At 41.5% G+C, this 15,310-nt stretch overlaps 1 protein-coding gene across 5 annotated transcripts in view; it reads right to left on the reverse strand.

Annotated features, from left to right (window-relative positions):
• Positions 1–15,310, reverse strand: part of HECW1 (HECT, C2 and WW domain containing E3 ubiquitin protein ligase 1) — a 239,966-nt gene that overhangs the window by 102,556 nt on the left and 122,100 nt on the right. For all 5 annotated transcript variants that reach the window (XM_090142195.1, XM_031599381.2, XM_090142196.1 and 2 more), the window contains one exon: positions 11,832–11,926. In XM_090142195.1, coding sequence (XP_089998321.1) covers positions 11,832–11,926 — 95 coding nt within the window. The remainder of the gene's footprint in view (positions 1–11,831; positions 11,927–15,310) is intronic.

The raw sequence follows: 15,310 nt of genomic DNA on the forward strand, positions 1-15,310 counted from the left end.
AATAAATAAATCACATCTTAAGAGCAAGAGAGGCATTTTTTTGGTTCATGTGTCAGTTTGGATGGAGATCAGTGCAGAATTTGTCTCAAACACTTCAGTCAGTCTTGGGAAATTACTCCTGTAGACCAAGGCAGTGCAGACACCTGTACTTGTCTTGATTTCTGCTGGTAGAGAGTTAATTTTCTTCTCAGTAGCTGATATGGTGCCATGTGATTCAGGATGGAAATAACTGGCTCTCTTACACAGAGCCAAGGAGGTTTCATCTTCTCATGCTGCCCTGTCAGCAAAGGAGCTGGGGGTGCACAAGGAGCTGGGAGGGGACAGAACTAGGACAGCTGACCTAAACTGGCCAAAGGGAAATTCCATGTGTATGACTTATTTTGTTTATTTTCTTCTTCTTTCTACTTTTCTTCTTTTTTTTTTTTTTTCTTATTCAACCCTTCTTACCTCAACCCACAAATTATCATTCCCAGTCTGACTACATGTGTGTGTGCAAGCAGCTGCCTGGTGCTGAGCTGCCCACTAGATTAAACAACACCACCACAGTGAAAAGGTGAGACTCTATAAAGAGTGGAAAAGAAAGAGTAATGAAGAATGCTATGAAGAAACAAAGCAATTTCTAAAATTCCAGATCATAAAACTTTCTTTCCCCTCTTTCAGAAGAATTACAAAAAAAAAAAACAAAAACAAAAAACCACCAACAAACAAACCAGAAAACAAAAAACAACAAACCAAAACAACAAAAAAGGTCAACAGTGATCAGCACAGCTTTGTTAGAATTCAAATGTGACAGCAGCAATTTTCAGACTTTCCTACTGGCTAGGATAGTTTAGATCCTTTAGGGAAAAATAAGAGAAACAAATAGGCTGCTAAAGAAAGCAGAGTTTTCTTACAACTAGTGGCAATGCCAGACAAATCCAGTACTAGCCTTATGTATCCCTGCAAAGCACTGAACAATAGGAAATTCAAAATTGAGGAAAGCAATTTTTTTTTTCCTTGAAAGGCCTAATTAAAGAGCAAAATTTGTTGCTGCATGGACACAAAAAGCCCAAGAATTCAACAAGACTAAAAAAAAAAGGGTCATGGATGGCTATGAGGAACAGCCATAATTACTATAGTAAGTGGCAACAAAGATTTAAACAGGATGCTAAACCATGACCTAAGAAACTACTCACTAGGTCTGTCTACATTACTGAATTACTGCATGGAACTTTTTTTGGTGCAGATTTGACTTGCATCTTTACACACTGAAGTGTGTTACCTTGTGATACACACCAAAGTGCAGTTGATGAGCCCAAAATTATTTCCCTGCTGCAATGACTTCCTGTCATCAAGAACCCCACTTGGAATATGAAGTTTTCAACAGCTAGTCCCTGTGCCTATCCAGTGCACACCTAGAATGGGCAACTGTTGAACACATCATGGCCTGTAAAGTTAAGATGTGGACAAGTGGTCCTGGAAACATAATGCTGTACAGCAAACCAAAACACAGCTCTTTCTGTTCTATACCTCATCAATGAGTATTGCAGACATATTGCAGACCTCTAGGTCACCCAAATTGACCTAGAGGATCTCATGCCCATGTACTGCAGGATTCTTGTAACTTCCATGGCCCTGGATGGAAGTTGGATGTTGGAGAATACTCAACCTTGTAGCATTCCTGTTCCTTCTTTCCCTCATTTTAAACTCTAAAAGATCAAAGCATACCAAACTCAACAGCCTTATACTGTGTTTATAAGGCATGGATGTCATGGACTGAGAAAAACACTATGACTGCAAAACAGCACAGATGTGATTACACCAGTGCAGTGTGCCCAATAGTCACTGACCTTTTCATAATTTACTGAACTACAGAAGGAAGTAATACAATGTGCAGACATTCACTATGGCTATTATGACCATAACAAGAGATCCTGGAAAGTAAGTGGCTAGGAGGTACCAGACATGTATTGAACCCATTAACTAAGAAATGGCTTGTGTAATGACCTTGGTGCTGCTGAAATAAAATCACTCCAGTCCCCCAACTGTCATGCTTTTAATTTTTTTCATTACAGCTCTGTGCTGTACTATAAGACTGTTAATTAAACCACTCTATTTCCACATTTCGAAGTTTATACAGGATCAGATGCTCAGTGAGGTTGAAGCTCACCCAAGTGGCTTTTTTTTTTTTTTTTTTTTTGAAACAACATGTGCAAGGAAACAAGGGCAACAGGGAGAGGCAAGAAGCTCAAAATGTGTGCAACTGATCTTCAAAGTGCAGAGTGTGCTGTGGCCAGTGATACCTAGGGATGGCTCACAAGCTCCACAATTAGTGCGGCTTAATTAGAGTCCACAAGAGGGCAAGAAGTTGACAATGTTTTAATGGCAGATAAGCAAGTGGTGTCTTTAACCCTGCCTTCTGTTCTGCCCCTTCTCTCCTCCTCTGATTGCACAACCTTACATTCAGAGAAGCACAATAAGAAAAAGCTCAATAAATGACATAATCATTTTGCTTAATAATTGAACAGATATTAGCTCTCTTAAGCAAGCCCTTCCCTGTTTAAATCCATGGCAGTGCATGAAGTGCTAAATAAAACAGATTTTAAAATTAACAGGTGCTCAAGTATGCTAGCAGTGGTAAAAGAAGACTAAAGGATGGGCACAAGGTACCCCTGCAACTTCCACTTCTCATCACTCATGTTATACTTCAGTGAGCTGCACAGGGCAGGCACCTGAACTGCCTTGTCTGTACTGGCACACAGCGTTTGATACTCTGGAGAATCCTCGGAGATACTCATGCTATATGCAAATGATTTAGTGCAGCAAAAGCACCATGGGGAATCTTGGGCCCATTTCTCGTGTCTTTCAAATCACTTTTGATTTTTGGCACCAAATCTAAACTTGTATTTGGTGCTTGAGTTTGAAACTTCAGCCCCTCACTGGTGGTGATCCAATACACTATGCCTCATCTTCCATATGAAGAGATCAGGAAATTAGAAAGAATACAAAATTTTAAATATACAGATGTGCTGGAAAGCGGAGATATTCCTCCTGCTCAGAACAATAAAAAAGAACAAACTTTCGTGTTGTGATTTACAGGTTCATAGAATCATAGAATCATAGAATCACAAGGTTGGAAACAACCTATAAGATCATCTAGTCCAACCGTCTTCACACTACCACTGCTACCACAAGCACTAAACCAGATCTCGCAGCTCCTCGTACAGACGCCTCTTAAACACTGCAGGGACGGCGACTCCACCACCTCCCTGTGCAGCCATTCCAGTGCCTGACCACTCTCTGAGGGAAAAAGTTCTTCCTTAAGCCTAACCTAAACCTCTTCTGGTACAACTTGTGACCATTTCCTCAGGTCCTGTTGCCTTGGAGAAGAGGCCAAACCCCTCTTCACCACAACCTCCCTTCAGGAAGTTGTAGAGTGCAGTGAGGTCTCCCCCGAGCCTCCTCTTCTCCAGACTGAACAATCCCAGCTCCCTCAGCCGCTCCTCATAGGACTTGTGCTCCAGACCCCTCACCAGTTTCGTTGCCCTTCTCTGGACACGCTGCAGGGCCTCAATGTCTTTTTTGTAGTGAGGGGCCCAAAACTGAACACAGCACTCGAGGTGCGGCCTCACCAGAGCTGAGTACAGGGGATGATCACCTCCCTGCTCCTGCTGGCCACGCTATTTCTAATGCAGGCCAGGATGGCACTGGCCCTTTTGGCCACCTGGGCACACTGTCAGCTCATGTTCAGCCCAGCATCAACCAACACCCCCAGGTCCCTTTCCTCTTCACAATCACCCAGCCACTCATCCCCAAGCCTGTAGCGCTGCATGGGGTTGTTGTGGCCAAAGTTCAGGACCCGGCACTTGGCCTTGTTGAACCTCTTCCCATTCACCCCAGCCCAGTGATCCAGCTTATCTAAGTCCCTCTGAAGGGCCTCCCTACCCTCAGGCAGATCAACACCACCTCCCAGCTTGGTGTCATCTGCAAACTTACTGAGGGTGCACTCAATCCCCTCGTCTAGGTCATCAATAAAGATGTTAAACAAGATAGGCCCCAGTACCGACCCCTGGGGGACACCACTTGAAACAGGTCGCCAGCTGGACTTCACTCCATTAACCACCACCCGTTGGCACGGCCTTCCAGCCAGTTCCTTACCCAAAGGAGTGTGTACCTGTCCAGGCCATGGGCAGCCAGTTTCCCCAGAAGCAGCCTGTGAGAGACCGTGTCAAAGGCTTTGCTGAAGTCTAGGTAGACTACAGGTTGCTGCTCAGGAAATCAGTGCTGATGTTCACAAATAGTATTATTGTTTGTTCCTCCTCTGCTCAGTTTGTTCTTGTTAGGCAAAAAAATCTGAGCACATAGCTCTCTCACGAGTGGTGTCAGTCTTTGATAACATAAATTGGTGGTAATAGCAGTTTGAACCATACTGAGCTGAAGAAGTAGATATCAAGATAAGAGGAAAAAAGCCACAAGGCACACAGAACTGCATCGCTTATCACTTCTTTAGGTATTGACTTATCTGAAATGTGTCCTAATACAAATACAGTTTGAAGTGACACTACTTGCTTATTCTATCCTGTTTCAAAAGACTCTGCTAATTTGGAAGAAAAATCCTAAGCTTTTCCTGTAAAAGCAATGGAATTTCAGCATTTGCTCCACACCTTTACTGAATCAGGACCATAATAGCCAGTATTATTGAAAAGTACTCAGAAGAGGCCTCAGTGCAAATGAGTTTTCTTAATATCTAAAGAAAATCTCTTGACAACCATTCCAATTTAAACTGTGAATGGAGGAAATAAAAGGAAGAGAAAGGTTATTATTTATAATGCAGTGACTATAGTTACACTGCAGTTAGAGACCAATTACACCCTGGTTACGCTTTCTGATTCCACTAATTCATATAAATGCTATGCTCACTCCATGTCAGGGTAATTGCAGCATAAATACAATGGTCTTTATGTAGCCAGATCCTGAAAAAGTGGCTGTGTTACTGAGGTGGCAATAAGAAATAATTTGAATATGTCATTAACCTTCAAATCCTTTGAATCAGTGCTAATTAGGATATAGAAAATCATAACCAAAAATGTAATTACATTGAACTATGGGCTCAACTGCGCAACTATTAGAAGGCTGCTCTCGTGATTAAGTATGCTAGAACATAGCAGAATATTGCCAAATCAGGCTGTAAAACACTACCATGGTTTTATAATGAAACAAAACAGAAGGGAAAAAATGAATTCATGACATTTTTCAGCTGTAACAAATGTGTTCAGGGTTGTTCTCACACTAAAAATAATTCTATTTGTATCAAAGGAGTTCAAATTCTGCCTGGAAAATCTGTTCTCCAAACACCTGTTAATGAGCTATTGCCTCATGTAACAGCCAGCGTATCTGTTTGGTGCTCTGTGCCCCAGTGCCCAATCCTAGAGTACAGCTTTAGGTAAATAAGACAGTCTGAAGTCTTGACAACAGTAGAGTATTAATGAAAATCTTTCTGGACTGTTCCTAATCGACTTCTTGCTCTTTTTTTTACTATCAGCTCTTCAGATAATTCAAGTATAAATTGAGCACACATAGGATCACGTAACATGAATGTGCTAATCTTTCCTACACACGCAGGAAAGTCTTTCCCAATTCCCTTCTAAGAGATACTGCTACCTCTCATGTGCCATTACAGCTACTTAACTCCAGACACCATAAAATTATTTGATATACAAGCGACCAAGTTGCTCCCTGCATATTTATGGAAAGCCAATGACACACAGAGCTTCCTGTTAAATTGCTTAAGTAATTTTGCTGTAAATTGAATTGTTTCTTTAAATCCAAAGACTTATGTTCTCATGCTATATTACATATTTAATGTCAGCCCACAACAGTAGCAAAGTATGAGTACATAAGATGGGAGGAATGTGCAGAGCATTGCCAGTACTGTGAATAAAAAAACATCAGAAGAAAAGAAAAACATGCAGATATTTCCAATAGATCAGAAGCATACACAGATAACCTTCCCACAGTTTATGGATCAGCTGCTTTTTTCAGCATTATTCACCTTGGATCAATATAATGTACTCTCTTATAACAGTTGCTTCTTAGCATACATATTCTGTTAGATCCTCTTTTACAATGGAAAGAGACTACCTTGGCAGAGAGCCTTTTGTTTTTCACTTCTGTAATCTACTCTGCCTTACAAACGAGCAAGTATTGCCAGTTCCAATCATTTCCCCCATTGCTCTGCCTTTAATTTTGCAGTTCTGATTGACCCCATCTCCTTTACAGGAAATCAAGGAGTTGTATTCAGGGATCTGCTGAATAAAGTGCTACACCTCACCTTCCATTCAAAGGCAAGCTGCAATTGGGAGTGCCTCTGGCTACTTCATAACTCAAGATAATGCAAGAAGATTTTTTGCTCATTCCTAACAAGTACCGAGTCACCTAAGCAGACCTAAAACTTCCAGAAATGATGCTCCTGGTCCTAGAAATGATAAGCTTCTCAAGGTACACCACTCACACTTGTTAAAGACGTACCTACCTTGCATTCTTTGCTGATTAGTTGCAAAGAATCAGGATTTTCAAACACAAGATAGCAGCCTGATTTTGTGTTTTCCATAATCTTTTCTTTTGTTTATACTCTGTAACTGCTGAGCAGTGCAGAAGCTGCTACAAGTTGCTGATACTTCTTCTGTTTCTTAAAGTATAATTATTCTTAAACTCTCAAAATCAAACTGTTGGACTTATTAGATGTAATGATGCCCCAGAAACATAGATGATTTTAAAATTCACCTATCACAGAATAAGAAATGAAGTGAAAAAGAACACACAGCTGGGATTTTAAATTCAGTCTCCAGAAAGAAGAGAGAGGTGGCTGCTTATACGTGCAAACTATTATAAAATCTCAGCTTGCAACACATCCATGAAAACAAGGCAGAACACTTCATTATCAATCACTTCTTGGCAGCCCACGCTCTGACATGGCAGCACATAATGCAAACATTTACAGCAGGAAGTCCTCGGGAACCATCAGCCACCAGCAAATGGCAGCAGCTTATCAAGTAGTGATTCCTGCTGTGGGAAACCCAGCTGAGGCAGCGTTTCCACATAAATACAACACAGAGAAGGTCTCTTCCAATTATTAGCTCCAATTTACAAAGCTTTCCCCATGATGCTAAGTGCATTTGATGAGAGCCATCATGATCTATGAGACAAAAACGGTGGCATGAAAGCTCCAGAGATTTGATCAACTGTGATTATTTGCGTCTAATACAGCTAGTGAGCATTTCCAATTTCATAAAGACATTTGTCCTGAGGCTAAAACATCGATTCTGCACTTACTGTCTTTTAATTGCGATGTCTCTTTAATTGCAATGTATCTTTTTAGGTGATAGACTCTTTGGGGAAAAGATGGTTCTTTTCATTCAATACACCGTTCTTGTGCCTGCTTTATTTTACACCAAAAGAGCTGTGCTCGGGTTAAATCATTTTCCTAATCTCAGATTCCCCCCCTAGCAACACGCATCTTTCCTATTGCTAGAATTAATTGCTGTAACTTGTATTGTTTTTCTACAACAGTATCTGGTGTAAAGATGAATTAAAGGTGACGTTGTAAGTAACAGAAGAGAAGCAAACACAGGAATGTTCCAGATGCCATAACAATGTTCTTTTCTACTAAGGAAGCAGTTTGGCTCACCCATACCATAATAACGCTTATGCTTTACAAGTACAAACTACCATGTACAAACCTGCTTTATGGATGTCACTCATCCAGGTTGTTCCTTTCTGCCATGATTACAGGTGCTCCATTTACTCCTATCACCCCCAGGCCTCTATATTGTCCTAAATTCACATTTAGCTTTCACCATGTCAGAACTGGTCAAAGCATACAGCTCTTGGTTCCCAGATATTCAAGCTTGATGATTCATAAGTGATAAAATGTGACAGGACTTTTCACTGACAAATGAACTGCAGGGCATCCTAATCAGCAGGCGAGCAGCTCTAATAACTGGGATAGAGTGTAAGGAGATAAATTCAAATGGAGCAGAACATCCATAATATAAGAAAGGTGAGATGCTACTCAGCCTAAAGCACTGTCGGTGCTATACAAAGATATCCATCTAACAGCAACTATTTTTTCCCCCTTTGGAAGCAAGTTTCCTTTTAACTGCCTGTTAAATATTGCCTCAGAGTCATACAAACAAGAATGGCAACCACTTCCAGCCCCCCAGACTGTTTCCAACTTCTTTTGTCTTTTCAGTTGCAATAAAGCACAGACAGACAGTGTGGGATTTTTTGATGGTTGTGGCAATGCTTTTAAATCATGGTGCTAGGTCCTGCTGGCTGTTCTGCCTGCAAGGCTCGCTGGCAGGATTGGATGCACACCGAGTGGCCACCCTGCCAGCTGCTGCCCAAATCATGGTAAATGCCTTGCACCTGCAGCCTCAAAAAGGCTGGGTGGCTGGAGATGCAGGTGAGTCTGTGCTAGCAGGGAAAGTGCTGTGCCCAGGTCACCTTTCCCACATGCTGCATCCCTCAGGACACTGTTCCTGATCCTAACCTACGCCAAATGAGGTTTGTTTGTGTCAAGCATACAAAGCCTTGTTCCCTCTGTCCCTCTAGTGAAAGCTGAGTTTCAGGGTGAATTTGTGATGCCATTACTACGATGGTAAAACTTCCCTCCTTCTAGGCAATGAGCTTTAAAAAAAACTTTCAGTGTCTACACCCACAAAAAGATCTCTACTGAGATTTACTCCCTGCAAAGCTATTATTTCTGACAAAACACTAAGGTCCCAGTCACCACTAAAACTCACGCTGATTGCAGAGGGTAAGTTTCCAGGTGCAGACCAGAGGATTCCCTCTTTGAGCTGAAAATATATGCAAGAACTGCTCCAGGATCTGAAGAGTCCCTGCTCTGCAGCCAGGCCACACCAGCTTGAGGACCAGAGCTTCAGCTGGTGCTGTGAGAAATGCCATGTGTGGGACCCCAGGGCAGTGCTCAGAACCACTGGAGCAATGAAAACAACTGAGGGATGTGATGCATCTAGTTTGATCACGGAGGGCCCAGAATGTCAGATCTCACTAGGGTGAGGAGCCTCAGGCCTTCAGACAAGCTATGTGCATGGCGCTATGCAGTCAGCACTTAACTGATCACACTGAGGAACAGGAGAAACAAAGCAATCTATCACTCACTGCTCAGCCGTGCATAGCTTATCAATTCAAGAAACAGAAGAGAATTGGCTGCCCCTCGGTATACTTTCTTGTGGATGGGGAGGGGAAAACTTTGCTGTGCTCTGTAGGGGGTGGTGAATGAGCATAGCAAAGTACAAGCTAGAAGAGCTGCTACTTCTTTAGGAAAAAAACTTTCTGATAATTTCCCCAAGCCATTATTTGGAAAAAAAAATATGTTTTAAGACAGATAGAGCAGGTTATTTGGTGATTTCTTTAACCTTTGCTATTGGCGAAATTGTAGTCAAGGTGATGCCTATATGTAGTTGCATTTCTATGTATAATGACCAGTATTTCAGCCCCAGGGTCAGCCTGTGCAGAGACACATGAGAGCTCAGAAGAAGGGTAGGGCTGAACAAATCCCTTCTTTTCTTCATCTATTCAATCAGGATAACAGCATTTTCCAATGGTGCAGGATGCTTCCAAACTTTCAAATACTTTAGTAATGAGGGCTGCACATGCACTGTAGAGAGCCAGATGAGGAAAGTCATCTGATGGTGTCAGCTGGGACCAGAGTCTGAAGGATCATACTTAGCTGAAAGCCTTCACACGTGCAAGAATCAGCCCATTATTTTTCTCTACAGTCATACAGTGCTTTTCACACTTGAATTTTTTCATGCGCTCATAGAGCAGGGTCACCCAGGTTAATATTGCATAATCTCGGTTGCTGTTCCTTTCTTCCTTTTGTTTTCACTGCTTTGTATTTGCCTTACAATGCACCAGATATTTATGTCATACAGCAAACAATGAACAGAAAATAACTGAGAAACCAATGATGCATCTGCAACACTGCTGGCCTCTCTGATCTGACGAAGACAGAATAGCCTGCAACCCAGAAGGGCAAGAAAAATCAAAGGAAGATGTGAAGAGAATGCTACTCCCAAGGACAATGGTTTGACCCTCACATAGAACACTTTCTTTTTAAAACAAACCCTCTTCAGCTGAAAGTGAATGATGTTTCATTTTATTTCACGTATATGAGCAAAGACTGCAACTGAAGAAGTTGGGGAGATTACATATCTGCTTAGCGCAAACTGCAGGTCATCTGACATTCTTTTATTAACTTAAACATACTGCCAATAGTTAATAAAGAAACATTAACTCTTCCACACTAAATCTGACAAATTTACTTACATGGTTCAAACTCAGGTCTGAGAAACAGATGTGAATAATGAAAAATAAATATCCTAATCTCTCAGCTACTGGTATTTACTGCCTTGTTTGGCTGGCTGGGTTTCAGAGAAGACTGGGACTGAATCAGTAACATAGATGGTCCCCCATAAACTGATGGCAATCAGGAAATAAATGGCAAGACCTGAGTCAATAAAACACTGCACACTACAAACTAAATTACTTTTCAGCATCCCACAAAAAAGATGATGTCCAAGGGCATGTCATGATGTTCCTCTGTAGACAGCTGAAAGGAATTCTCCAGGATCCAGAAGCGGTGAATGGACTCATTCTGAGCATGTGAGAAAGGTGTACCAATGCCTGAATGCCTTCCATTACTATCAGACGCATCAACCCCTACCCAGCATCCGGCTTCCAGCTGTTGTTTGCACCAAAGAAGGTAAAAAACAAAAAGTCTCTACATGCATCAAAGGAGAAAAAATGTAATCCTTTCTGACCCAGATGCAATCAGACAGTCAGTGTACAGCATGTAAGACTTTTCGGCCTTTCTAGAGTTATCAACTGGGGACCATTTCAAAAAAACCACAACCCAACACCAAATAAATCCATACCAACCAACAAACAACAACAGAAAAAACAACCCCTAAACTTTTAGAAGTTAAGCTTCAGGAATGTCCACCGAAACCATGTGTAAGATCGACCTTTTCTTAGCTCAGCTTCCAGAGTAAACAACATTAAGACCCATCCTTCTCTAATGATAGTTGGACTAAAATTCCTTAGCTCAGGTCTCTGCAAAGACAAGTCTGGCAGGCAGTGAAAGTCTGTCAACAAGGCCAGATAATCTCTGGCGGTCAGCAAGTTTCTCTTCTAAAAAATGCTCACTCTCAAGGTCACTGAATTTTCAAACACAAGACAAGGTATGTAGCTTCTTAGAGCCAAGTGAGCTACAGAGCTTTGCTAAGCTCCTGCAAATCAAAATTGCTCACAATGAAGCCTCGGCCTGTCAAAAATGATCTTCAGTACTTCAGTAGATCAGGGCCCGAATGCTCACTTCTTGTCACTGATGCTGGCTCAGAGCAAGTGCCATGAAAACGTTCATGCCATGATTTTGTAAAATGCACCTAAGAAAACTGCACTTCTTTTCTCAGCATTTATTGTACTTACAATCCAGGGATCCCTAATCCTTTGGAGGTTTTAATCAAGTCTCACAGCACTCAGCAGACAGAAGATAACAAAAAGGAATACAGCTAAGACATGGGACTGACCCCAGATCACAGAGGTTATGTGTGACAGTTTGAGAGCAGAGTCTAAGTTCTTTTGGCTTATAAATACACATTTAAACTGAAAGTATACTCGTTCCTCTGTTTCACGGTGCACTTAAGAAGCAAATATTCTCTTTTATTTTCATATATTATTACACAAAATTGGAAAGGAAAGCAAAGCACATAACAGTGCTAGTAGGGAAGATAAACAGAAACAAATAAAAGGCTAGCATAACTTACGGGAGCTGCGTTGTTTTTCACCGTGACGCTTGGAGTTGTGGCTCGTAGTGCCCCACTCACACCGTGATAGTATTTGAAGCATATCTTTGTTTCAGCTGAAAAAGATAATTATTTTGGATTAGAAGATTGCCATGGAGAAGTTGTACAATTGGTTGCAGCAGATAGGCATAACACGGTTCACTCAAAAGGCTGGCAAGTAGTTGAACTGTGAGTGGTTAACCTCTGACTGGTAGGCACAACACCGTACCTGCTGACTCTTATCTTCTGCTTTACCAGAGTGACATTTACAGTTCAATTCCTATCACCTGAAACAGTTTAAATCTCAACACAACCACCTGTTATGACAGACTTCAGAATACATGATCAGTATCCTCTAGCTACGCTAGGAAGAAGAAAAGTAGGGATAAAGAAATCCTAACTTTTCAGATGTACCAAACATGAGCACAGGAAGATGAGAAACCTCTTAAGACAACGTGACTGCATAACTGATCACTGACAGGTTTCACCGAGTCTATTTGTTTTGGTCTTAGTTAGAGCAAGGACAAATATCTACGCAGATTATCTGCTCTGACAGTTACTACATAAAAACATTTTTCAGAAACAGTGTAGTATCACAAGACCTCACCTTAATGTATTTCCACTGACCTAGAAATATGTGGATTAGGTGAGAAACATAAACAAGGGCATAATCTTGGACTTACGGCATTGCTTTTGGCAAATAGTTAGATAAATACATCAAGTAAAATCCATTTCACTAACTGTATCAAGGCACAGAAGAAGTGAAATCACCTTTTTGTTCAGGAAGGGTATTTTCAGCCAGGTTCCCTGTTAGACCCTAACTACAAATAAATATCACTTGCTAGGATTCTCCGTAATCCAACCCCCCAACTCCCCTGGACTGAGGGACCTGCCAAAGCACATCCTGGCTTCCTACCTGTGTAAAGACTTGAATTTTCCTTCAGAGCAAACTAGGATGTGAACTGGGTTTCTATGAACCCACACACAATCAGAACACAGCAGGTATGTAACAGATATGAGTGTGGCATCGGAAAGATGCCTGTTTAAATGAACACAGCGTTAACATCTTGCAGTTTGCATGGGGGGAAATGGAAACCTTCAGCAGCTACACAATGCATAGAATCATAGAATAGCTCGGGTTGGAAGGGCCATTAAGGACCATCCAGTTCCAACCTCTCTGCCATGGGCAGAGCAACGAGTTTGCTCAGTTGCCAGCAACTAGATCAGGTTGCCCAGGATCCCCTCCAACCTGGCCTTGAATGCCTCCAGCAATGGAGCATCTGCAGCTTTTCTGGGCTACCTGTTCCTGTGCCTCACTACTCTCTGAGTAAAATAATTACCATTAAATCTTCCCTCTATTGTGTTATTACTATCTGCCCATGTAGAAAGTCTGTCTCTCTCATGATTTTAAGCTCCAAGTACTGGAAGGCCACAATGAAGTCTTCCAAGACCCTTCCCTTCTGCAAGCTGGATAAGCTGAGTTCCCTCAGCCTTTATTTGTAGAAGAGGTGCTCTAGCCCTCTCATCATCTTTGTGGCCACCTTTATGCATCTGAAGGTGCTTTTCATAATCAGGTTCTCCTGGACACAACTGTCCATGGAATGCCAACAAAGCTCACTGTAATTATGGTCTCTACATAAGAAAAGGATAAAGAAATGCCAGTGTTTTAATAGACAAGTCACACTGGTGTAAGAAATGATTATGCAAGGTGAAGAGCTGGGGCCCTGACCACAGATTACATTGCTGAGACTGCTTCAGGTAGATCCAAAAAATAACTGTGATTAGGGGCCTGGAGCATGTTCCTTAAGAGGACAGCCTGGAGAAGACTGAGGTACATTCTATTAATGCTTATAAATATCTAAATGGTGGGTGTCAAGAGAATGGGGTCAGGTTAGAATGGAGTCAGGTTCTTTTTGGTGGTGCCCAATGACAAAACAAGGGGCAACAGGCACAGACTGGAATACAGGAGGTTCTATATGAACACGAGGTAAATATTCTTTACTGTGAGAGTGATCGAGCACTGGAACTGCCCAGAGAAACTGTGAAGTCTTCTTCTCTGGAGACCGTCAAAACCTATGTGGACACTTTTCTGTGCAACCTACTGTAGGAAACCTGCTTTAGCAGGGGAACTGGACTAGATGATTTCCAGAGATCCCTTCCAACCTCTATGATTCAACCAGAGAGCCACTACAGTGCATATGCCACCAAATTCTCCAAACCCACAGCCCAGGACAACCAGACACTCATTTCTGCTCCCCCACTGAATTCATACATGCATCTTTCACTATAGACAGATGCTTGTTCAGCCTGTTTATTTTGCAGCACTTCAGAAAAAAAGCAGATGCAGTGTCCCACAGCCCCTCCACACAACGATCCATGGCCCATCCTGGGGTTTGACCACAACCTGAAGGAAGTTCTGCAAATTCTAGAGAACCACTTCAGGTGACCACATGCACAGCTGCACCCAGGGGAGCAGTAGCTTTAACTGGACAGTTTTTGCAGCTCTGATGGATAAAGACCTCCTGGTATCATCCTTGACCCCTGATTCCAGAACTAGAAGTGCAGCTGATAGCAGAGCTGAGCCAAGTGATACCATGGTGGCACCTAGGAGCAGCAGTTGTTTCTTTTTGCAGCAAAAAAGCTAGATGAGGTGGTAGAACTGAAAAACTGCAAGTCCAGATTGAATTCTCATGTTGCAATTTCCTTTATGGAACTTTTAACAGCTCTGCAGCTGAACCATTTATTCACTGAGCAGACAGTAAAAGTTGATGACAACACAGTAGCTAAAATACACAATTCTCACCAATTATTCAAATCTTAATTTTCATCTCCCCTGGAGATTTTTAGCTACAGCTTGTGTGTAACAATGAGAGCTAAAATACTTTTTTTTTTTTTTTTTTAAATTAACTCATGTAGTTAATAAAATATAACTTCCGGTAGTAGTCTTTATGAAAATGTTCAGATATCACAGCAAGAAACTTCACTAAAGATTGACAAGTAGGAAATCAGTTACCGTGTACACTGGGACACTATGGTTTAAAATTACCTATATAATTAAATGAAAAGTACTACCGAGTAAGAGCAGAAGGAATGAATGTATTTTTGTAAGTATTCTGGATTTTAATATTATTTTCAAGGAAAAAGGTTTACTAAGATAACTGACTATGCATTTATAAAGAATCTCTATGTGTATTGAAGGTTCCTTTCTTCTGAGTTTCACACAATTACAATTTATAATTTAATTTTCAATCAATTCAGACAAGTACAGCTGCAAAAAAGAAAGAAAGCAGCCTAGAGAGATGCAGGGTTCATGTCCAATTCAAAATGGTGGCAGAGGAGGCGTTACTCATCAGGCAGCAATTGTCACAGTGGTTAACAGTTGTGACAAGGGCCAGCTTGAATGAAAGTCTAATGGAGATCACCTAAGCTTGAGAAATTGCTCTGGAAGCATCAAGGGAACA

The sequence above is a fragment of the Phasianus colchicus genome, chromosome 6, assembly GCF_987193195.1.
Source record: "Phasianus colchicus chromosome 6, bPhaCol1.hap1.1, whole genome shotgun sequence".
NCBI lineage: Eukaryota > Metazoa > Chordata > Aves > Galliformes > Phasianidae > Phasianus > Phasianus colchicus.